This window comes from Ovis aries, chromosome 2 (assembly GCF_016772045.2).
Source record: "Ovis aries strain OAR_USU_Benz2616 breed Rambouillet chromosome 2, ARS-UI_Ramb_v3.0, whole genome shotgun sequence".
Lineage (NCBI taxonomy): Eukaryota > Metazoa > Chordata > Mammalia > Artiodactyla > Bovidae > Ovis > Ovis aries.
Genome location: NC_056055.1, coordinates 131499778 through 131525029, shown reverse-complemented (window position 1 = coordinate 131525029; position 25252 = coordinate 131499778). Strand labels below are relative to the sequence as shown.

The 25252-nt window shown below is 39.1% G+C and overlaps 1 protein-coding gene across 1 annotated transcript in view; it reads right to left on the bottom strand.

Moving 5' to 3' along the window:
• The window catches only part of TTN (titin), a 277391-nt gene that overhangs the window by 75849 nt on the left and 176290 nt on the right, over nt 1-25252 (bottom strand). The window contains exons 228-270 of the mRNA XM_060409682.1: nt 23482-23605; nt 22502-22768; nt 20546-20643; nt 19719-19887; nt 19358-19624; nt 18990-19256; nt 18622-18900; nt 18125-18533; nt 17891-18015; nt 17520-17786; nt 16495-16764; nt 16102-16404; nt 15701-16003; nt 15233-15420; nt 15029-15143; nt 14638-14922; nt 14391-14542; nt 13567-13714; nt 13106-13283; nt 12690-12811; nt 12308-12595; nt 11902-12198; nt 11595-11781; nt 11042-11157; nt 10650-10949; nt 10232-10531; nt 10033-10138; nt 9748-9944; nt 9362-9667; nt 8989-9267; nt 8145-8444; nt 7755-8057; nt 7062-7424; nt 6477-6779; nt 6047-6346; nt 5269-5565; nt 4879-5163; nt 4492-4785; nt 3116-3415; nt 2698-3006; nt 2419-2609; nt 1596-2025; nt 19-327 (exon numbers count right to left, since the gene is read on the bottom strand). Coding sequence (XP_060265665.1) covers nt 19-327; nt 1596-2025; nt 2419-2609; nt 2698-3006; nt 3116-3415; nt 4492-4785; nt 4879-5163; nt 5269-5565; nt 6047-6346; nt 6477-6779; nt 7062-7424; nt 7755-8057; nt 8145-8444; nt 8989-9267; nt 9362-9667; nt 9748-9944; nt 10033-10138; nt 10232-10531; nt 10650-10949; nt 11042-11157; nt 11595-11781; nt 11902-12198; nt 12308-12595; nt 12690-12811; nt 13106-13283; nt 13567-13714; nt 14391-14542; nt 14638-14922; nt 15029-15143; nt 15233-15420; nt 15701-16003; nt 16102-16404; nt 16495-16764; nt 17520-17786; nt 17891-18015; nt 18125-18533; nt 18622-18900; nt 18990-19256; nt 19358-19624; nt 19719-19887; nt 20546-20643; nt 22502-22768; nt 23482-23605 — 10696 coding nt within the window. The remainder of the gene's footprint in view (nt 1-18; nt 328-1595; nt 2026-2418; nt 2610-2697; nt 3007-3115; nt 3416-4491; nt 4786-4878; nt 5164-5268; nt 5566-6046; nt 6347-6476; nt 6780-7061; nt 7425-7754; nt 8058-8144; nt 8445-8988; nt 9268-9361; nt 9668-9747; nt 9945-10032; nt 10139-10231; nt 10532-10649; nt 10950-11041; nt 11158-11594; nt 11782-11901; nt 12199-12307; nt 12596-12689; nt 12812-13105; nt 13284-13566; nt 13715-14390; nt 14543-14637; nt 14923-15028; nt 15144-15232; nt 15421-15700; nt 16004-16101; nt 16405-16494; nt 16765-17519; nt 17787-17890; nt 18016-18124; nt 18534-18621; nt 18901-18989; nt 19257-19357; nt 19625-19718; nt 19888-20545; nt 20644-22501; nt 22769-23481; nt 23606-25252) is intronic.

Here is a 25252-nt window from a genome sequence, read left to right as displayed (position 1 = left end):
TGGATTAAGGACTAGTACCTTGAATATCAGCGGCAGGAATCTCTCCAGTTGTATCACTTGGTTCAGATTCACCGGCTTCATTGACAGCTTTCACTCTGAATCTGTACTTCCTGAGCTCTTTCAAGTTTGGCACCACACATTCACAGGTAGGTAGAAGTTTGTCTGGTTCATTAACGCTTTTCCAGTCTGTACTGCCTTCTTCTTGCATTTCTACAATGTATCCTTTGATTGGACTGCCACCATCTTTGGCTGGAGGTTTCCATGCTAGTGTGATGCTTGACTTTGTTTTATCTTTGACTTCTGGGCGAGAAGGTGCCCCAGGTGGATCTAATAAAAAAAAAAAATCAAAATATGAAGCTGATGAGATGCTAGATTTATGTACTGTAAGAATATTTTACTATGCCTGATCATATTTTATTTTTAAAATATTAAAATAGGAATGCCAAAGGAATAAATTACCTTCTAGAGAAGAGAAATATAAAAAAGTCTATTTTCATTTAGCATTAATGCTAAAACAAAGAAAGCAAACAGCTAACTGGGAATAGAAAGACTACTGGCTAGCTCTTGATAGATTATTATTCTATTTACACATGATTGGTGAAAAGCTATTTTACTTTTGAGATCTCTTTGAAGAGATTCTGCAGTATTCTATCCTAAAAACTTAATATAACCTACCATAAAATTAAAAAATGACTTCATCATTAGCTGTAAACTTTTGAACACAAACTGATTCTTAATGCCTTGTATTGTAGATATTGACCCTGTCCCTAATCACATAACAATCCATTATATTTCTGACAGTGCTTTACAATTATGGAAATTCTTTTACTCTGTTCATCTTTTTAATGATAGGTCTTTCTAGTGCTTAAGACAGTTTTTTACACATAGCATATATTTAATACTAGCTTGCAGAATGAATGAATAATTCATTTTTTATATATGCTCCATATAGGACTTAGATTATTTTAAGTCTTTTTTACAAATAGCTGATTTTTTTCCACAGAAAATCCATACATTACAACACGTGGTATTATTCATTAGGGCCACAGTATTTTAATTTTTGAACTGACAGGCTTATAGGTCTTTCAGAATTGCTTTTTATTTGACAGACTTCACAGACTATGCTTGAAGAGCTTACATCTTTGTTCAGCATGTATTATTGAAAATTTAACAAACTTTTTTTTTGTTACACTCCTACTGGACGGTCTGTTTGGTGAGGGAGATATTTTCACAGTAGCTGATTAAAGAGGCAGAGGTTTATTTTAAGTATGGGAGCAAAGAGGAGCTATATAGTCCAGGGTCTTTATTACTGTGATTCCTCATACAATACTAGGTTTAATCTAAGTGTTTAAAAACCATATGAGTTTCTCTATGTGTGTGCATACACAGGTATACATACATATTAGATATGTGTGCTTAGTGTGTGTATATGTGTATACACATATATATACTTTTGACAGTCTACATAAGCATGAAATTTTTAATTTTAATAAATAAAATAACTTGGCATAGAATAAATACAAGAAATTTAAGAGCAGAATTTTCTGTTTAGTGGCTTTGTCCTTGATATATTCCAGAGATAGAAGCCTACTTACATATGGGATCTCCTGCAACTTCTGGGTCTGATGGTTCACTGGGAGGGCCAACTCCTGCAGCGTTTATTGCCATTGCTCTGAACTGGTATTTAACACCTTCAATCAAACGGGGAACATTAAATTCCACGCCTTTCAAGCCCACTTTGGTTATTGGTGCTCGGCTAACACGTGACCAGTAGGCACCTCCCTCTTCTCTCTTCTCCAGCCAGTAACCAGTAATGGGAGAGCCGCCGTTGTCCAGAGGAGGAGTCCAGCTCACTAGCATCGACCCTTTGGTGCGCTCCAGAACTTTTGGTTTTCCCGGAGGTCCAGGAGTGCGGTAAGGATCTTGAATGACCACTTTATCTGATTTGCATTCATCACTGGTTCCATATTTATTCACTGCCCTAACTCGGAACTCGTACTGACCATTGGGGATAAGCTTCCAGATCTAGAAATCAAATGAATAATAATTTCTTAAAAACCATATACTTATGTTGATATTCACTTGATTTAAAATTCAAGTCATTTGGTAGGGGAAGACTGTAAAAAGAAATAAATCAATAAACTCAATTATCTGAGTACATACACTCACATGTGGAGAAAGTCTTTTAAAATAAGAATGTGTGCATTTATGGAACCTAATAATTTGTCTCTCAAGTAAAAGAGAATCTGTATATCAAACAGAAATTACTAAGGGGCCTTATGTGCAAGGCGCTAAAAACTAAGGATTTTTGTGTGGAGTTTAAAGTTTAATCATTAAATTCCAAGGTCATATTAGAATGGTGTTTATTCAGGCTCAGGTCCTTTTAATGTGCATAAGAAAATACTTAGAAGAGTTTACCCCGTATCTCCTCTCTACAGCAGTGTTGGTAACTTCTTCCCATTCAGCTTTCTTCCTGCTTGCATCACGCTTGTCAATGATGTAATGGGTGATCTCACTGCCACCATTGTCTAGAGGGGCATCCCATGTTAGGTAGCAAGATTCAGCTTTAATGTCAGTAACAGCAAGATTTCTTGGTGGGGACGGACGATCTGAAAAGGAACCAATGGAGGAGATTGAGAAGGAAATTCTTAAACCAATGCTGGATTTCATTCTTTTATAAGAAAGAGTATCGCTTACCATATACTTCCACGTGGACATTTCGGAACACTGAACCAAGGCGATTAGACGCAGTCACCGTGTAAGTGCCTTTGTCCTCCCGGACTGCTTTGGGAATGCTAAGCTCAGTCTTTGCCTCACTTCGGGAAACTTCTTCCTTAGTTATCTTAAGTGCATCGCTGGGTTTCTCAATCACAGTTTCATTCTTGGACCACTCAATCTTAGGCATCGGAAGGCCTGTCACATCTGCAGGAATGTTGACAGGCTCTCCCGCCTTAACTTTGATGGTGTCTCCACGAACAGCCAGGCGCAACTTAATAGTTGGAGGCACTGCAAAGAGAAGGGAAAGTGGGGGAAAAAAATAGCACAGTCATAAGGATGTTTACACAACCTGTGAGATAAAGTGCATTCAAATGACCATTATGTTTGTATTCCACACCTTCATCATCCTGTATGACCACATTAAGAGGCAGGGATGGTTCACTTTCACCAATCTCATTGACGGCCTTGACACGGAACTCATACATTTGGTGTTCATCGAGATCTTCAACAAGAAAAGATGTGGTTGGGCAGAGGCGCTTGTTAACTCTTTCAAAGTCAGGTTTGTCATGACGCCGTTTTTCAATGATGTAGCCTTGGATGGGGCAGCCGCCATTACTGCGGGGCTCTTTCCAGTCAAGGGTGATGGTGGACTTGGTCCTTTCTGTATATGTGAGCCTCTCAGGAGATGTTGGAGGACCTTTAACCAGAGGTAGGTTGAAATGACAAGAATGAGACAAATATTCATGCATGAAATTACGTTTCACTTCAAATTACATGAAAAATAGGTTTCTATTGGCATAATGTTACATCTGTCTTTAAAATCCTCAAAATATCTCAATTACCAAAATTAAAGGCATTCATATAGGCAGAATTTTTTTTAGTAAACTTTATAGTCAAGATTATTGATTAAAAATAAAGTGAGGTGCATGTATGCTTTTTTGTATTTAGCATGTTAGATATTTTACCTCTGTCACTGAGAAAGCTAATTTTAATGACCTAGGAGGGCTGTCTGTGAAATTTTGATTGAATGACCAGCTGAGAGCAAAGTATTCCTGTCTCATTAACAGAAAATGGATATGTCTACTGAATATACTTTGAACCATGTTGCCTCAAGTGTTGGTTTAGGGGTGGAAAGAGAATTTAAGTGATGCTGCTATAGTTTTGTGTACTGAAGGATAAAATAGAAAGAATAAACTCAGAATGGTGAAACTAGACCCAATCTGTTCTTGACTATTATTGCAACCAGAAGCAGAGCTTTACTGTCTTAAGTCCAACTGTGTTCTGTTTTTTTTTCCTGGCACAACCTGAGCTGCAGCAGACATTTTGAGATGGGCTGTTACAGTGAGAAGGTAATTTTGTTTCTTTTTTTGGGTGGTGGTGGAGGAGGAAGAATTCCTCTGTCTCTTGTGGAACCACAAAGACTTTGCTCTCTAGAATGGGACGTCAGCAGGCATTACCAGCTGTGTGCAGTATTAGGGCTTCGTATTTGTTCATACCAGTCAAAGGAGATTTGCTTTGGTTGCTTTTTATTTGTGCTAAGCTCCAATGATTTAAGTTTTTCAGTACATAAAACCATGCCAAAAATTACATTGAAATTACAGTAAATATGGCATCCTTACAGTTGCTTGTAGTTATTTGGTTTTTACCTTTCTCATTACTCCAAATATAAATCTGGAGACTGTTGGGAGTTTGAAGCCATAAAACTCCATACATAAATGACATAACTACAAGCAATCAATACTCAGTTTATAAACAAAAAACTTTCTCTTTTACCTAGTGGGTCAACTGCAAGAATTGGTCCTATCTCAACAGGAGGGCCACAGCCAAACTTGTTCTTGGCAATCACACGGAACATGTATTCTTGTCCCTCAAGGAGACCTGTGATGTCACATTTAGATCTCTCAGTCTCTATTGGTTGCCTCCAAGTGTGCATCTTAGCATCCTTTCTTTCAATAATGAAGCCTGTGATGTCACTTCCTCCATCATCTTCTGGATCAGACCAGTTAAGCAGGCACATTTTTCTGTTTGTTACAACAGGTTTCAAGTCAAGAACAGGGCCAGGGACATCTGAAAAATAAAACAGTAACAACAGAAAATCAATGTAGTAAGATAGTATTGCTTAGGGAAAACCCTATGGAAATCCATGTTAACATTTCTTACCAAAAACTTCTACCCGGGTTGCTGCAAATTTGGAACCACAGCTATTGGTAGCTGTAATCACATATCTGCCATGGTCTTTTCTCAATGCATTCTTGATAATTAATTCAGACTTGGTTCCAACATTCACTATTTCAACACGGTCTTTATCCAGCTTGCCTTCTTCGATGGTCCACACTTTTGTTGGCACTGGACGGCCAGTCACCACAGCTGGAATCCTGAGAGTCTTCCCAGCCATAATCTGTATTCCACCCTTGACAGAAACATCTAGTTCCACAGTTGGAGGCTCTGTTGAAAGAGAACAGTCATACATTAGCTCCAGAAAGATGGGGAGGAAAAAAATCTCACCCTGGGAAAATATCCATCACCTTATTTAGGTCCCTGGTTACATACCTTGTGGTTCAGCCACAGTAACAGGTTCTGTTTCTCCAGGCGGCCCTTCACCTGCAGCGTTGACGGCACTCACTCGAAGTTTGTAATCGGCACCCTCTCGGATTTCTCTGACCGTGTACTCACGGGGCTTGATCATCTTCTCTGTGCAGCGGGACCATTCATTTGTGCCAACCAGCTGCTTATAGACATAGTAGCCAACAATTTCCCCACCACCATTGAAAGCTGGGGGTTCCCAGGCCAGTTCAATCGTCGTGGAACTTGTGTCAGTGACTCTGGGGACAGGTGGCCCAGGTGGAGCTGGAATGAATGCACACACAGAAATCAAAACTCACTGAGGGTTTGAAAATGTGCAGTAGCTTATGCGATCCCATTTTCCCCTCACAGTATGTTACATGTAATATGGGTAAATATTGCTCTGTGAAACTTTTAAGGTATATATACGAATGTTCATAACTTTACACTGCAACCTCAACATATGTCTGTCGTTACTGCCAGTATTTAGTTTGTTTTCCAGCTTTGCGATATTACTGACATATAATGCATGTAAGTTTTAGGTGTACAACATGATGAGTTGATATATATATATATTACAGAATGATTACCTCAGAAATGTTAGTTAACACCACCATCCCCTCACATAATCCCCACTTTTTGGTAGCATTTAGCATCTACTCTCTTAACAACTTTCAAGCATACAAAACTTGAAAACTAGAAATGACCAGTACTGTTAATTATAGTGACCACACGGCACCCTCTTTCTTCTTAAGGAATTACTTACCGATTGGATCATGCGCTGTTTTGGGGTCTGAGGGGGGACTGAACTTTCCAGGTCCAGCTGCATTTTCAGCACATACTCTAAAGACATAGGTGAGTCCTTCTAATAGGCCGTCTACCTTGGTCTTCAAAGAATTCAGAAGGCTTCGGTTCACACGAGACCAGTGTGTGCTGTTCACCTCACGTTTTTCAAGCCAGTAACCCAAGATGGGGCTTCCATTATCTTTTGGTTCATTCCATGTCACTAGCATACTGTTACTGGTGACATCCTCCACAATGGGCTTATCAGGGGCATCAGGTGGTTCTGATTAAAATTTAAAAAGGCAAGTTTGAATTAATTCCCTAGTATGACATAAAAATTCAAGTTTATAAGCTGGGATAATGTATAGCAACATATGATAAAAAGGCAACGTTTAGATGCTAAAGAACCTTACCAAATGGATCTTTAGCCATAAATGGCTTTGAAACACACGGTGGTCCAGGCCCAAACCTATTTTCAGCTCTTACACGGAAGAGATACTCTTTTCCTTCAATCAACTTTGTCACTGAATATTTGCAGTGCCTAAGCGTTGAGGTGACAACCATCCATTCCGAGTCAGGTTTTGTCTTGTCTTTCTTTTCCAAAGTGTAGTTTAAAATTTCACTGCCACCATCATCAAGGGGTGGCTCCCATTTACAGAGGACTGAAGTCTTTCTGATATCTTCAAATACAAAGTTGATTGGTGGTCCTGGTATATCTGATATTTTAAAAGACAGAAGTGGTTAAAAAGTTTTGTAGCACTGCTTGCAACGGAAAATGTAAATGTTGAATGTGCTTCAGTGACATCAACTTCTGTTTTTCCTACATCTGTCTTCATATCACATTAGCTAATGAATAACAGCGTCAGTTTTCTTTGACGTAGCCAGAAGAAAATGGGAATGAGGACACCTGACTGAAGCTATTTCCCACTTCTTTTAACTGCCCCCATGAACTCTTATATAACTTCCTTCCATTGGAAAGTGTAGTTTCACCTACTTACCTAGCACACAGACGGTACATGGAGCTTTTGCAATACCATGGTCATTTTCAGCTTTGATCATAAATAGTCCATGATCGGGTCGGACAGAATCTCGGACACGGAGCTGAGATTCTCCTTTCTTACTATTGTCGATACTCAGACGCTGTGTCAGAGGCAGGACGAACGGTTGTTCTTCTTGAACTTCACCCTTCCTTCTCCTAACCAAGGGTTCTACCCGCTTCTTAATCTCCTCTGGTGTGATAATACTTTCATCCTTTAGCCATGTAATTGTTGGGTAAGGTGACCCAGAAATAATTGCATCAAGAGCTATTTCATCACCTCTTCTGACTTCTAGGCTTGATTTCATAATGACTTTCGGGGCATCTGTAATGATTAAAAGCAATCATTGTTTTCAGTTCTGATGAAAATGTCTGAAGTGAAGTGAAGTCACTCAGTCGTGTCCGACTCTTCGCAACCCCATGGTCTGTAGCCTACCAGGCTCCTCCGTCCATGGAATTTTCCAGGCAAGAGTACTGGAGTGGATTGCCATTTCCTTCTCCAGGGGATCTTCCTGATCTAGGGACCAAACCCGGCTCTCCCGCATTGCAGGCAGACACTTTACCATCTGAGCCACCTGGGAAGCCCTGTGTTACAGAACATTATTCTCATTTCTTTCATGATAGGAAGATGGCTAACCCATTAAACACGACTTACCAATAGGATCCACAGCTTTAGTTGGAGGAGTGGCCCGAGAGGGTTCGCTGATACCAGCAGCATTTTCTGCTCGCACACGGAATTGGTATTCCTTTCCCTCTTCAAGGCCTTTTGCTGTATAGGTCAGGACTGGGACCAGGTGTTCGTTGCATCTCTTCCATCTCTCTTCACCTTTAGCTATCTTCTCTATGATGTAACCCATTATCTTGCTTCCTCCGTCATACAAAGGTGGCTTCCATGTAATAGTCATTGCCTCAGCTGTAGGATTATGTACCTCAACATCTACAGGCGGATCCGGGGGTTCTGGAGTACAAGAATAAAACCTGTTAATATAGGGAAACTCATCTTCTTAAAAAAAAAAAGCTTTATGATGTTCACACTCAAACTTACGCTTTGGATCTTGAGCAATGACTGGATTTTTCAGTTCAATATATTCGCCTCCACCAATCTTGTTGACAGCTTTAACACGGAAGAAGTATTCACCATTTGGTATGAGATCCTTGACAGTCCAAGACAGTTTGTTCTCACCAGACATGACTGGTATGTACGTCCTCCTCCCAGCTTCTCTGCGTTCCAGGACATAATGAAGAATTGGGCTTCCACCATCATTTTCTGGAGGTTCCCAAGTTAATTTACAAGAACTCTTGGTCACGTCACTTGCTTTAAGATCTCTGCATGGCCCAGGTAGGCCTATTAAAAATCAAAATGATAATTACTATTATAACCTGAAAAGGTTGGGTATTAAGAGCACACACTTTTTCTGTGTAGGACACGGTAGGCCATTTAGCATCCTTGATTCTGAACTATTAAATGTCGGTAGCTCCCCCTTAGTTTTGTTCCAAGCAAAAGTGGCCCCCCAAATTTACAAACACTATTCACCACCATGTGTGGGGGAAGGGGCAGAAAATGTTACCACCCCTGGTTGGGAACACTATGAAAACTTGAAAATACAATTAATCAATGAATACTGGTTATTTAAACATTCTTTGGGTATATCTCTTTTTCAAATTGCTATTTTCATATGCAAATAATTACAACAGAAGTAAACAAATGCAATCAGAGTTTAGCAATTTCATTTCAGAATTGCTTTGCTTCTCATATGATAAGAAATAATCTGAAAGGACATTTAGTTTACAAATAGTCAACTCATGAAGCCATTTCTACTAGCACTGCAGAGTTAACCAATTTTCCCAACATGTAAAGCATAGCTGGTATTTCATCAAAGAATGATTACCTATGACTTTGACATTGACTGAGGCAGTTGCTGAGCCAAGCTTATTCTCTAGGGTAATGGTGTAAACGCCAGCATCGGCACGGACACTCTTGGGCACTTCGAGGTGTGCAGAGATGTGATCGTTCTTCATGGTTAATCTGTCACTTGCTTTAACTTCTTTGCCATCTTTATGCCAACTAACAGTTGGAACTGGGACAGCTCTGAAGGGAACAGGAATGCTTAACTTTTCACCTTCAATGACAACAATGTCGTGAGTCTCCAGATCAATTGTTGGCTTGCCTGTAATCCAAAAGGGGGAAAAAAATCATATGTCAAAATGCAATGCAGGAGTAAAGTTTGCTTTATTAATTGTAAAAAGAAACTGTGTTCTTACAGTCTGGGTCTTTGGCAACCACATTTTCAGAGATTTCAGATGGCTCACTGACTCCAACAGCATTGACAGCTCTCACTCTCAGCACATACTCCTTGTCGGGCACAACACCTTCTTCAACCTTGAATTTCAAGTCTTTTATTGGGCGAGAATTAACTCGCATCCATTTCTCAGTGCCTACTGGACACATTTCAACATGGTATCCCATAATAGGACTTCCACCATTTTTCTCTGGAGGTTTCCAAGCAATGGCAATGTGCTTTCTCCCAGCATCAGTAACATGCAGGTCAAGAGGAGGTGAAGGAGGACCTTAAAAGACAGTGAAATGTTTGCATCCATAATCTCATCAAACTCTGGACAATATCCTTTGTAAAATAAGCACTACTTACTTGTTGGATCTTCAATTTTCAGGATTTCTGTTGGTTCACTTGGGTGGCCAACTCCAGCCTCATTCTCTGCCCGAACCTGAAACTGGACCTCTGTTCCTTCAATGACATCAGTTACTCTAAAGTGACAATCAGGTCCTGAGGTCTTTCCAGCTTTCACCCAACGGGTACCTAATTTTTCTTTCTTCTCAATGACATATCTATTGAAATAACAAGCATTTTGTTAACACTAATAAAGAATTTTCAGCCAGATGTAATTTTTTCTTTATGAGTTAACTAGGATTCTACCTCTGTATTGGTCTTCCACCATCATTTTTAGGTGGTTCCCACTTCAGGTCAATGTGTCCTTTCGTCACATCAACCACTGCCAGAGCATAGGGTGGTCCAGGCGTGGCTGAAAGCAAGATTTTCGTTGGTTAGAAACACCAGGGAGAAAAGTGACAATCTACTCTAAATGGTGGCACAAAAATGAAGTTAGAGAGCATACTAAAGGTGTCTTTGGCCAGGACAGAGTCCTCAACTTCACAGTAGTCACTCTGTCCTATGGCGTTTTCTGCAGCAACTCGAAACACGTATAATGAGCCCTCTGTCAGTGGGGTCACTGTGCACTTGGTGTCCTTTACGGTTGTGTCCACTGTTTGCCAGCCTTTCCGTCTCACATCTCTCTTTTCCACAATGTAGTTGGTGATGGGCGACCCGCCATCTTTCTCAGGAACTGTCCACTTTAGGTCTGCTGTATTTTTTGTAATATTGATCACTTCAAGCCAGCGAGGTGGTGATGGGGGATCTGAAGGAAAAAAAAAAAATACTCAGTTTCTTATTGTCCAATATTCAGTCTGCACTCAATTTTCTAGTAGTCACCAAGAACCCAGATAGCAAAGATGAAATAATCAAAAGTGACTTACAGAGCTTCTCCCGGCAAAGCACAGGGTCGCTGGGCTCACTGGGCTCACTTTCCCCGGCCTTGTTCACAGCTCTAACTCGAAATGAGTATTCCTGCCCTTCCATGAGACCTGGGAGCAAATGCTGGGTGGTGGGAACCCCTTCAGCAACTCGGACCCAGTCCTCCGTGCCAGTCTTTAGCATTTCAATGACATAAGAATCTATCTTTGCCCCTCCATCATGTTCTGGCTTTGTCCAGTTCAGCATTAATGATGTTCTGCCTATATCTTTCACAACTGGTTTTCCAGGGGGCCATGGAGGGTCTGCAAGCCAATGAAATGAAATCATTATTTAGGTTTGTCAAAAGGAATTAATATAAGCTTCAAAACAATCACAGAAAATAAATGAATCATACCTATGGCATCCTTTATTAAGATTGGCTCAGTTGATTTGCTTGGTTTTCCAGGTCCAGCAAGATTTTCAGCCAGCACACGGAATCGGTATTTTTTCTTATTTGTGAGACCTTTCACTCTGAATTAGGAACAAAGTGTGAGTTGAATACCATGATGAAAAGCAGAGAGTTCTATTTACTTCACATAGAAGAAGGTAATTTATTTAAAAATTGGTTTGGCAATTTAAATGAAAATATTTCAATATAAATTAAAAATTGCCTTTTCGTGGTCACACACAAGATTTGGTCACATGTACCAATCAAATTATAATATCTGTAATAATAATCATTAATATACTGCAAACACTTTGGAACTTCCATAAAGTTGATATTTTATGGTCAGAAATTAAGTGTGTCCTTCAATGGAATTTATGTCTTTTTTGAAATTATGTGGTAATAGAAAAGATAAGGAAAAATAATTAAAAATGTTATAGTAATATATAATCAGATCTATTCAAAAGGAATGCTAAAGAATGACAATTTTGTTTTAACACTGTGATGGAGAGCTTGGGCGTACCTGTATGTGGTGTCCTTTATTGGCATCTTATTGCATCTAACCCATTTATCGCTTTCAGGATCTAATCGTTCAACCCAGTATCCTGTGATGGGGCTGCCACCATCGTCATCTGGCTCACTCCATGTGAGGGTCACTGCATCTTTAGTGATGTCAGAAGGTTCTAGGCGAGTTGGAGGTCCAGGCGGATCTACAGACAGGATAATTGTATGGGTTATATAGCCTTTATACAAATATGACAACTAAATATACATTTAACATAAGTATCCTTTATTTTTTCTTTAAACTAACTGATTACTGAGAAACTTACCAAACGGAAACTTGGCTGTTATTGGAGTGGCCTGGACTGGCTCACCAACACCATACATGTTTTCTGCAGCAACTCTAAAGATGTATTCTTTATTGGGTATTAGCTTGGTTGCCTTGAACTTGGTGTCCTTGACAGTTGATGAGAGCTTGTGCCACATATCACTGTCAGCGGCTCTTCTCTCCACCACATAATTTGTGATTTTAGATCCACCATCATCACGTGGTGGGTTCCATGTGAGAAGACACGAATCGTTGGTCACGTCTGTGATGTCAAAAGCAGCTGGGGGTCCGGGTTTATCTGTGGATGGCATTACATACTCAGAAAAAACCACCTTTTTAAATCATGTTTTATTTTCAAAAGTAGCTAGAGTGAGTTTGCTCGTTTTTAAAATGAGCACCTCCCTCACCTAAGACGTTGACTTCCACCACGGCGGTGGCCCGCCCACAGACGTTCACAGCCTCGATGATGTACGTCCCGGTGTCACTTCTCTTACTATCCATGATCGTCACTGTGGACTTTTTAGGAACGTTTTCAATGGTGATTCTTTTGTCCTGTTTCAGAAGCATATCGGCCTTTGTCCAGGTTATTTTAGGTTCAGGTTTGCCGGTTACAGTGGCAGGAAGTTCAATCTTAGTTCCTGCTTTTACAGTGAGACCCGCGAGGAGCTTCACATCCAGGAAAATTTCTGGAGCCTCTAAATTGGAAAAGATTATTTAAGACGTTAGCAAGTTCAGGTGGAGTTAAAGTCAGAAGTCTTGACTAACAAAGCAAAAACCTAAAGTAAGTACCCTGTGTGTCTATAGCCTGGATTTCTTCTGTGGGTTTGCTTGGCTTGCTAGCTCCTAGCCTGTTCAAGGCCTTCACACGGTAGGCATACCACTGGCCTTCTTCAAGACCTGTCACTTCCATTCTGTCAGAAAATAAAAGAGGATATTTTACTTTAGTGCATTTCATCTGTCTCACTGTGGAGTACTCATAATATTTCCAAAATTAATACCCCTGGTATAATACTATCCTTTAATTCTGGATTGCTTCAATATTTTAATTAATAGAAATCTTGATTAAAGGGTAAGTTCAGCAGCACTTTAAAAAATTAGACATGCACACCAAAGAAGTTCTAAACTTAACATTTAGACTTTCCAAAATAAAGCTCATGTAGTAAGAGTAAATATTTACTCTTATGTCAAATAATTTAAAAACTTACTTTGTTTCTGCCACTGGTTCTCCACAGGCAACCCATCGATCAGAACCACGTGGACATTTTTCAACTATATATCCTTTGATGCGTGAGCCACCATCATGCTTAGGTGGATCCCATGTTAGGAAGATGCTCTTGGCTGTTCGATCTCTCCACTTAACATTCTCTGGTGGGTCAGGTACCGCTACAGCATTTTAAAGAGAGAGAGTCAGTCTTAGATAGACCATCTATGAAATCTCTATGTTGCCAACCTGTGTCTTTCCTCCATAACTTCAACTCCAGGTCTAAAGCAAAAACAGGTGTGAATTCCCTGGTGGTCCAGGGGTTAGGACTCCACATTTTTACTGCTATAACCTAGGTTCAATCCCAAAAGCCACACAAGTGTGGCCAAAAAATAAATCAGTAAAAAATAAAAATAAAAACAGGTAACAAGAGGTTAGGTAAGAAATTATCAAGGATGTACTCACTTGCAGGAGCTGACATATTTACAGGTTCATCAACATATGCAGGTTCTCCGGGGCCACACTTGTTACGAGCACAGACTTTAAATAAATATTCTTTTCCTTGAAGAAGATCAGGAACTGTGAATTCTAGGTCAGTCACAGAGTCTGTAACCTGGGACAAAGCAATACAATTAATTAGTTGTTTTCCAAAACTCTCTGCCCAAGTCAAAAGGTTTTTCCATGAGCAGTTTTGAATGCTAAGGATGATTCTTGTGTTAATTTCATATAAAGGAAAAAGTTGCAAAGAAAGATACAAAATAATATTTGACCCTTAATATAAGGTGTAATTGTTTTATAATTTATATATATTAATAAGTCAGCAAATAAGGTGTTGATTCTTTCTACCAGCTTGGCAAGTAGAAGTATGATAAATCAAGGTTAAAGGAAAGTAATGGTAGAAACTGGGGAGAGAAAATGGCGGATTAGGCCAACTAAGGTTATCTAGTGGAGTGAGAAGTAAGACGACCAGTACTTAGTGTCCTTAGAATGGCTTATAGCCCTTTTAAAAGGACATACTGGATACTAAGCCAGTACTAAGTAAATCAGTAGGTTTTGCTTTATTTTTTTCTTAACAAACTTAGTTGAAGATCTGGTAAAGCTCATAGAATGAGGCAATTACACCAAATCTTGGTTGAACTACCTCAGGAAGCATTAGCATCAATACATTTTAAAAAGATTGAGGTACTTTTTCAGCAGTGTAAAGGTAAAAACATTTAACTCTGCAAGGCATCTCAGGATTTCCCCCCATTCTCTTTTCTGGAGTTGGTGCATTGCTGCTTAAAACTCACTTTGGTCCATGTTTTCCGGCTGACTTCACGCTTTTCAATAACATATCCAGTTAATGGACTTCCTCCATCGTCTTCTGGTGGTTCCCAAGTCAAATGTACTGAGTCCCTGGTTATATCACCAAATTTCAGTTCTTTCGGTGCACTTGGGCGAGCTGAAAAAAAAATTCAGTCAGAATCATTAATAGCTTGAACCAATATTTGTTAGTACTGTCAAATCACCTTATATGATAAAAGGTTAGTTCCTTACCAATTACATTGACATCAATCTCCCCAGAAATTGCTTTTGCACGATTTTCTAACTTCAGTGTATAAATGCCCTTGTCTGGACGTTCACTCGGAGAAATGACAAGCTCGGCGTAGGCAGACAGAGTTTTCATTTTCACCCGGTCCCCTGCTTCTAGTACTTTATCTCCAAAAGACCAGGTAGCAGTTGGCCTTGGGTAGCCTGTACTTGGAACCAGGATCTTGATGGGATTTGGCACAATAACTTCCAGACCATCTTTAAATGCACTTAAATCCATTGTTGGTTCAGCTACCAAAGAGAAAAATTAATGATTTTCCAATACTGTATTTAAATCCCAGTACCCCCAAAGAAGCTATGTGCTGTTCCCAAATCTAACAATGAAATATCCATTTACCGTCAGCATCATCAGCAGTTAGAGGACCAAGAATTTCAGATGGATCTGAAACACCAGCTTCATTTTCTGCAGATACGCGATATAAATACTTATTTCCTTTTTGTAATCCAGTAACCTAAAATTAGGAATCAATATTTGTAAAAATACATATATACATTTAAGTCCCCAGTCATATACTGTTTATTTTAGATACACATGCCCTACCTTGTAAGTCAGTTCAGGGACAAGTTTCTTATTGCAACGAACCCAATCGTCTTTTCCTTCTTCACATCGTTCAATTATATAGCCCAAAATTGGGCCTCCTCCATCTTTCAGAGGAGGTTCCCATGTGAGCTGAACTGAGGACTGAGTCTGATCGGAGGCATTTAGGTTCACAGGAGGACTTGGTCTCTCTGGATTGGAAGAAAGAATTGGAGCATGCCATTTAATTCTTTTACCACTAGTGCCACCTGGGAAGCCCCCATTTAATTCAGTGACAGATTTCTTAAGACAATGCAGTCATCATTTCGATCATCCCCATAGTCACTGGATAAAAGCAGGCACAGTGTGCATTTCTACAGTTTTGTTCAAATGTCTCTGATGTTCTTTGCATTAACTTTGATTTATTTTAATTGATAGGCTTAGTTTCTTGATTTAGCGGAGTACTTATTTCCCCTTTTTTGATGAACTTACCAATCGGATCAGCAACTTTGATGAAAGGTGTAGCTGCACTTGGTTTTCCAACTCCAATTCGGTTTTGAGCCCTGACCCGGAAGCTATACTCTTGTCCTTCCACCACATCAGTGACAGTTGCAGACAGGTCTTCGGCTCGCACTGTCATGGCAGTTTCCCATCTGATAGAAGTCTTGTCCCTTAACTCAATAACGTAGTTTGTGATCTCAGCACCTCCATCATACTCTGGTGGCTCCCATGTCAGTGAGACACCAAATCTGTTCACATCAGTGATCGTTACATTCAGAGGAGGGCCTGGAACATCTGCATTTCATCACAGAAGAAAACATGGGCTTTCAGTTATCTCAGGGATAAAAGCAGAGAAAAGCTACTTTTCAATCGACTTTAAAAAGTCTTCTTACCATATTTACTCCTTGCTTCTACAGGACTGTCAGTTTCCACTGGCTCACCAGTGCCAACTCTGTTCCTTGCACTCACTCGGAACAGGTACTCAACTCCTCCTTTCTGTAGTCCAGTGACAGTAAACTCACAGCTGTCTGCACGGTCAGTGGCCAGAACCCACGTCTTTCTCTTGATGTCACGTCTTTCAACAACATAACCTATGATTTTGCTTCCACCATCACTTAGTGGTTCTTCCCAAGCGAGGCTCACTTCACCATCAAATGTCTCTGTCACTTCTAAGTTACGTACTGGCCCGGGAACATCTGAAATTCACATATACAATTTTTTTTTAGTGTATTATCACATTTTTAGTTGTGCTTTGCCAGTAAAGTCCAAGTGACTCAAGGGCTTACCAATAACTTTTAAATTGATGAATCCTTCTGCTTTTCCATGTTTGTTCTGAAGCACAATTTTATACCTTCCTTTGTCTCCTTTCTTGGCTGCTAAAATTCTGAAGGAAGTTTGTTCAGCTGTGGTATCAACTGTTTTTGAAGAGAGGGGTTCATTTTCTTTAAACCACTCAGCTTCTGCTTTGGGGTAGGCATAGTAGGGCACCACCATCGTCAGAGGCTGGCCAACATCAACCACCAGGTCTTGATCAGCCGTCTTGATTTTAGGTGCAGCTAGTGAGAAAAATCATATGTGAATGTTTTTGAGTGCTTTACTGTAGTCCAGAGATGCCCTAGCTGTTTTACTATGGATTCGTCAGCAAATACTAGTTACATAACCTTGGAAGCATATCACAGTAACTTAACAGTGGAGAGAACACTAGCTGACTTCACGTTCTCAACAGCTTACTTGACAAATTATCAGACTCTGAAGAACAGAGGATTAAGGATGACATGAAACCATAAAACCTCCATTCTTTGCTGTTAATAACAGCCCTAAATATAGTGCATAAAACACGCTTTTTGTTTTATATAGAGTAGGCACCTCATACTCAGTTCAAGATAAATCAGACAAACTTGTTCTTATGTACAAGAGGTGTATTAATGGCTTTTTCAAAATGTCAGCCTACAGGGATGTCTTAGAAGCCTGGGTCAGAATGAGAACAGACCTAAGGGGCCCCACAGGGACTTGGAAAGTATAAAAGAACAGGGCTGGCTCTAGGCCTGGGTTTGCTGGGGAGACTCACAGGCCAATAGGTTAATTCTGGGAGTTAATGAACAGCTGCCACACGCCAGGAACTGTGCTGGATTTTGGTAAGTAAAGAGCAAGACTCTTGGTGGTAAGAGGAATTCGAATAGTTAACATGTGGACAGGGCTTAATAGGAATAAAAGGGTCTCACAAACATTTTCTCATTAACTATGAAGTCTGAAACCAGCACAGTATCTGTAGTATTGTAAGGGTATCTGAAGATAAAAGAAAGGGACTCACCTGCCAGTTCAAGCTTAGCTCTGGCTTCTTTGTCTTTGGCAATAAATCTGTATTCACCCTGGTCACGGGGCTTGATGTCGCAAATCTGTAGCCTGTGTATCTTTCCTTCACTCATCATCTGGTGTTTGTCACCCTGGACGATAATCATGTTGTTTTTGAGCCACTGGACTTCCACCTTATCTTTGTTGAGCTCAGCTAAAAAGACAACATCAGCACCAGGCGCTTCAAGGATGTCTTGGGGAGGTCTGATGATCTCAACAGGGATTTCTGAAAAGAAAATGTGAAATAAATACAAACATGTTTGTATTGGGATTAACAACATTTGAAGACTGGTACTAATATTAAAAATCATCCTTTCATGTAATATGTACCTTCCACAAAAAGTCTAGCTCGAGACTTCCTGTCTTCTACTCCACAAGCATATTCACACTCATCATCCAGCCTGCAGTCTTTTATAATGAGTCTATGTATGCTGCCATCTTTTTCAAATTTGTATCTAGAAGAAGAGATTGAATTATTGGTTAGCTTTCATAAGGACCACTAAATTGCCAAACATGTATATGTATATACAGCTAAGAAATAGAGACTGAGACGTTCTCACATACTTTTTGCCTTCTTTAATTTCTCTCCCATTTCTGTACCATTTTACATTTGCTTTCTCTCTGGAGAGCTGGCAGGAGAAGACGGCATCGTCAAACTCAGTGACTGTCTGGTCTTCAAGGTGTTCCACAAATTCTGTAGGGGCTTCTATGATGAGAAGCTCAGCAACAGATTTATCTTGTCCCGCAGTGACCACGTATTCACCCTCATCTGGGAAGCCACAATCTTTAATGATTAGAGAGTGCTTATATTTGTCAATTCGATATAAGACACGGTTGTCAAAAGGCACTTCTTCTCCATTTTTGGTCCACTTCAGTGTTACGTTGAGCCGGTTCACCTTACACCAGAATGTGACAGATTTCTTCTCCATTGTTTCAATATCTTTAAGAGGTTCAATGATCCTAAGATCTTCCTCTGTTTGAAAGAAGAAGAATGTGGATTTTAGTTGTTCTCATAATAGAAACTGATTTTTAACATCTCTAATGTCAAATAAGTGCCTTACCTTCTACTATTAGATTAGCTGCACTCTTAACATTTTCACCTCTGTGATTGGTCAGAGACACACTATAGTTGGCTTGATCATCTAATCGTGCATTTCTAATTCTGAGGGTGTAGACCAGGTCTTTTTGGAGAACAACGTATTTCGAACTATCAAATATGGCTTCGTCATTTCTGAACCATTTGGCTTTGGCACCTTCGGTGTTGACCTCACAGTTAAAGACGGCTTCTTGTTGTTCCTTCACACGGGTATCCTTCAGAGGAACTATGATCCTGAGTTTTTCTGAAAGCAATCAGGAAGACTTTATAGTATGAAGGACCAAAGTGGTAGATGCAAATGTAAGTCAATCCAAGAAGGATAAACACACTTACCAATTACAGTCAAGTGAGCTGCTGCTCTGGCAGCCCCAACCATGACTACATAAGTGCCCATATCTTGTAATGTGGCGTCTTTCACAACTAGAACCCTCTTTTTGCCATCGGCGATGACATCATATTTATCTCCAGATTCAAGAGTCTTATCATCTCTCTTCCACTGGACTTCAAAGCTTTCCTTTGATATAGAGCAGACAAATTCAGCCTTTTCTCCTTCAAGTATTTCAAGGTTTTGAGGCTTTGAGATAAATTCAGCAGCAAGTTCTGGAAAGAAAAAGTTGCAAGATATTGAAAACTTTAGCATTTGTACCTTAAAGGCAACAAGCATGATTTTCTTAAAATAGCATTCATTGTAATTTTCATACCATGAACTTTGACTTTGCCATCGGTTCGAGAACTTGGGAGTCGGCAGTTGTAGTTGCCAGCATCTTCCAGGTGAGCATTCTGAATGATCAGGATTCTCTTTCGTCCATCAGTAAGTATTTCGTATCTTCCTGTTTCAATGATCTCTTCATCTCCTTTGTACCAAGTTACTTCTGCTCCAGGCTTGGAGACCTCACAAACCAGTTTTACAGTGTCTGTTTCATTAACCTCAATGTTGGCAAGATTTTTTGTAAAGACAGCTTCTTCTTCTGCAAGAAGAATTTTTTAAAAAAATGAATTAAACTGGAGATTTCCGCCCCCCCCCAACACATATACTTCTGCAGAGAAAGACTTCACTCTTACCCAGAACTGTCAGCATGCCAGAAGTTCTTGCTGTCCTTACTTCGCAGGAATATTCTGCTTCATCATCCAGTAGACATTTGTTGATAACAAGAATGCGGACTGCTCCCTTAGATATGATGTCATATTTTTTGCCCTTTTTAATTTCAGCACCATCTTTAAACCAGTGAACCTTTATTTAAGATAAACAAATACCTTTATCAGTTTTCTTATTCCTTCACATGTATATCCTTGAGAGGAACTATGATCCTAAGCTCTTCTAAAAGCAGTCAGTAAGACTTTATATTATTAAGAAGAACTAAAGTGATAAATATAACCAAACCCCCCAAAAACAAGAACAAACATCTTAAATTATTAAGTGAACAGCTGTGATACTACTATCAGGTATTAAAAATAATGGGATCATATAAGTGTAGAGTCAGAGGGCTTTGGATTTCATGCAGACCAACTCCTTTGTTTTCCAGATGTGTAAACTGAGACTCAAAGTTGACTCTCCTATGGTAGTTAATGGCTACCAGGAGTATTTAGTTGAGAGATGTGAAATTGCTGATATTTGATTGTTTTTAACTTAAAAATCTCTTTCCTGTGGTTCAAATTAATAATATCTAAATCTCCTGATTGTAAATCCAGTGTTTTTCAAGTAACAGCAAGTGACTACTACTAACAAGAGAAGAATTAAATCAGGTATGTCTTTCATACTAGAGTAAAACCATTAATCTAAAAATAAAATGATTAGAGATAGGTTTGGTTCACTTTTTTTCTCATTTTGGCTGACCAAAAGTAAACAAATTTATTGGAGAACACAAGTTAACAACCGCACAATCACAGACCTTGGCGTTTTCTCGGGAAATTTCACACTCAAACCGAGCCATTTCTTTTTCTTTAACTCGAAGGTCAGTGAGTGGTCTTAAGAATTCCACATGAGGAGCTGTAAGAGAAGGTCAGAATTCAAAATGAGGTTTCTAGAAATTCATTCTGACATTACTACAGTGCATATTAAGAAAAAGTGAGTCTTTTTGCAGGCTTTTTCATATTAGGCTACCACTGATTTGGAAGTCACTTGGAGCTGCCATTCAGTTGTGATATTTTGCCTTTTACACATCTCTGTAGTTTTTATAAAATTATGTAGCATATTATATGCCCAACTAATTCTTCCTGTCTATCACCAGCTTAGTTCTTCTGAATGATAGCTGGAAGGAAAAATCTTCACTGATACATCTCCAGAGTTGAAAGCTGATATTGTCAAAGGAAATACCAGTAGCAAAGAATCATCATATTATTTAAGGCAGGCAGAATAATCTTTGAGAAATCAGAAGAATTCAATGGTAGTAGAGCTTGAAGGGCTATGGCCAATCTTGTCTACAGCTAAGAGGCATAAGTCTGCAATTGAAATCATATACGTTCTGCTTTTTTGGTGTGTGTCAGCTTCAGAGAAGTCCCATATAAGGCATAAAGTTCATTAGTGCAACTAAGCAACAAGCTTTGAATGGGAGGGGGTGATTCTTTTATATATATATATATATATATATATATATATATATAATTTTATTTATCTCCAGAATTAACTTGGTGGATTTATAGGATTGAAGAGCTGCCAACATGTCCTTCCTTTTTTCAGAGCTCCTTGTGAGTCCTTCCCAAGATGACCTTTCTTGATCAATGAGATTCTGGGACACACGTGATGGCTAATAGGCTTGAAGATATGCTCATTGTAGCTGAGCCTTCTCGGAGTGGAGACAAAGTAGAGGACAGAGAAGAAGGTGACCCAAGAAGCTATTCTGTCTTAAGTGAAAGTAGAGTAACCACAATGTGGAAAGAATAAAACCAACTAAGATGCATGGAAGCACAATCAAAGCCACTATGAGCTGTTAACAGATGGGAAGCAACTAAACCAAATAGCAAATGTATTCTTTTCTAATTCCACAAAAGAATTAAAAAATGGGCTTGATTCTTTAAAAATAAAACTTTTCCATGCTAGGGCAGGTACTACCCTAGTTTGCAGAGTGCAGAAGGTAAGCTTGATGGACTAGGCATGGTAGGGGTGTGGGGGGGTGGTGCCCGAATATCTTAAGGTGAGTAAATAGCAAATACTGCGCAAAAATAAAGACACTCTAAAAAAGTTATTGCTCGACCAATGCATGAGTGAAAAGAAATGAGCTAGCATGTGGCATTTTGAAAAAAGATGTTATATTTTCCACCAGAGGAAGAAATAAGGCTAAAAACCATTAGTGCTCTCTTCACTTATAGGGCTCAATCCAGGCTCCACGCCATCTTCTTTTCCATTCTTCTTTTCAGAGACAGCTTCATGTGAATGGGTTTTGTCATACTACAGCAGACCTCTGGGATGCGACTTTTCAAACTGAAGTTTCATCCTTTTTGTAGTGGTTTCTCACACCTGAGAATTCATTTTCCTTCCAAGAGGAACTTGCTTTCATTTCCTCTCCTTTTTTTTTTTCTTTTTCTGATTCCCTTCTTGTCTTTTTAAGTTTCAACTGTCCTCGTCTGTATTGAGATATTCCTGCAGTAGGCTTACCCCACACAGACAAAGAGCACATCCGCTCATTACTCTGTGAGAAGCATAGCAAAAAGTGATCACTCTGCCCTTCTCAGACCAGATGTAGCAGAAGGACAGTTCTTTTTTTAAACACACAAAAGATCATGTTATGTCAGTATCAATAATGTAAGTCTCCAAGAAATGCAGTTAGGCCAAGAAGAGCATGCAAAAAGTGGTTTTGTTGTTGTTATCAAAGAGTTACAAGTGAAAAGTCCTGTGTAAGAATACTTACGCACGACATTCAGGTTACAAGAAGTCTTAAAATCCTTAGCATCACAAGTGTATGTCTTAATATCCTCTGGGGTACAGCCATGTATAATAAGTTTTCTGACTCTGCCATCAGCAACAATCTCATACTTCTTGCTTTTGAGAATTTCTGTCCCGTTTTTGAACCATTTCACCTTAGCATTTTCTCGGGATACTTCACACTCCAATACCGCTGTGGCTTCCTCTTCGACCGTCTGGTCCTCAAGAGGCTTAGTGAATTCAACTGGGGGTTCTGAAAGAATCATACTAATTAGCCAAACTTCTGCAAGAGTTTCAGCACCTCCTCAATTCTCCTCTTGTATCTCAAGGGCTTTCCTGTTTTTAAGTTTCCTCTGTAAGTTTGGATTCCACCTGGATGTTTTCCTCTAATAATGATGTTTCATCATTATTTTTATATACAGAGGAAAAGCAAAGAATATGAAACAACAAGGAAATAATAGCCAACTCTTGGTTAAGGGAATGATAGGTACCCATTGATAATGAGATTTCCTCTGACTGTTTACTGAATGCAATAAAAACAGTGAGAGGGAAAAATGAAGTGAGACCTATTCCAGCCAAATTTGGCTTTTTTTTTTTTTAAGTTAAATTTTGGTCTAATTTTGTTAGGCCAAAAAGTAAAATTAGCCTTTCTGATATTCGGTGGATTTGAGAGATCTGTGGAGTAAAGTGAAGTGAAGTCACTCAGTCATGTCTGACTCTTTGCAACCCCACGGATTGTATGTAGCCTCCCAGGCTCCTCTGTCCATCGAATTTTCCAGGCAAGAGTACTGGAGTGGGTTGCCATTTCCTCCTCGGGATCGAACCCGGGTCTCCCACACTGCAGGCAGACACTTTACTGTCTGACCACCAGGTGGTACTTACCATATACAGATAGTTAACAGTTGGCATTATTTATGAAACTCTGTATTATACATGTTTTAAAAAAATAAGCTGTGTGATTATTACCTTTCACAAAGAGTTTGGCTTGCGTTTTGAAATCTTTTGCTACTAGTTGGACTTCTCCAGCATCTTCTAACTTTACATCCCTCAAAGTAAGTGTATGAACTCTTCCTTCTGAACGCGTAACCACCTAGTTTTTCAGAAAAAGAAAAAGAAGTTCAGTTTAAGGATATATGAATGGTAACCAGATTTATCACAGTGATCATTTTGAAATCTACAGAAATAAGAATCACTATGTTATGTATCAGGAACTAATATAGTGTTATAGGTCAATTATAGTTCAAAAACAAAAACAAAAAAACCCAACAAACTCATGGAAGAAGAGCTCAGATCTTTGTTTACCTGGGTGGGGTGGTGGGGAGAGGTTAATTGGATGAACTGATCAAAAGGTAGAAAATTCTTGTTAAAGATAAATAAGTACTAGGGATGTAATGTACTACTATAACATAACAGATGTAATTGATACTGCTGTATGTTATATATGAAGGTTGTTAAGAAGGTAAATCCAAAGAGTTCTTAACCACAGGACAAAATTTTTTGCTTTATCTTTAATATGAGATAATGGGTGCTCACAAACATTGTGGTAATCATTTCATGATGCACATAAGCCAAATTATTATGCTGTACACTTTAAACTTATACAGTGCTGTATATCAATTATATATCAATAAAACTGGAAGAAGAAAAGAATATATGAAACAACATTCCTCTCTCTCTCTCTACACACACACACACACACACACACACACACACACATATGTAGGTGCATTTAGTTCATTCAGGTAAAGAGTTTGAAACAGTGCTTTCCAAAATGTTTTACAATAATCTGTAATGCATATATGTATTTGAAAATAATTTAAACCAATAGTTTGGAATCCTGAGGAAATTTTAGGCTTTTATAGTTTGCAGTTACCTTTATATAATTACAGGGAGGACGTCTATGTTGAAACGTCTTGGTGAATTTATATGTGTATGAGTATTTATATGTATACATATATATTTGACTCCATTTTACTACTGAGTTTGAACTTACATATATACAGGAAGAACTTATAATAGCTAAATCATGAAAGGAAGGGAGAAAAATGATCACATATAGTTAGCTGAAAGTAAACCTTATGTTCTAAATGCAAGATGTTTGCCTTGCAATGAACTAGAATTCTTCCCATTTATTTAGCAATTATTTTGCAAACCAGTTAAACATGGGATTAAAATAATTTGTACAGTCTCTTAATTTTGTTAGAAAACACAAATGAAGATGTTGGCTCTTCATTTCACACATGAAAGTCATGTATTTGCACCTTATGACTGGGAAGAGCAGGTATCAGACAGAGCTATGATTGTTCACAAAGCACAAACGGATAAAGAGACTTCAGAACGAGTGAAAGCAGGAGGCGGCTGCGATCTTGGAGTATGAAGACAAAGGCTGCCACCACCGTTAGTATTTTGATTTATGTTAGTGTTATAAATGCAACCTTAGGTGGTTTGAAGGGGTATCACCTGTAGGAAAATGAATCATCAAAAAGAATACACTGGCTTGATATGGGCTGCAATTAGGTTGCATAATTGGCTTGTGCCAACGGATAATCAGGCTACAGACAGAGCTATCCTCACAGTAAATTATAAGACAAGTGGAGGTTCTTCTAGTTCACCCATCCCAAATTCCTCAAGACATTGTGCCCTGTCATAGAGATTGATTTTGCTTAAGAGTTCACCTACAGTTAAGAATAATGTAAAATTTTTTACCAGTAGAACTGTTTATTATGGTGGTGTAAAG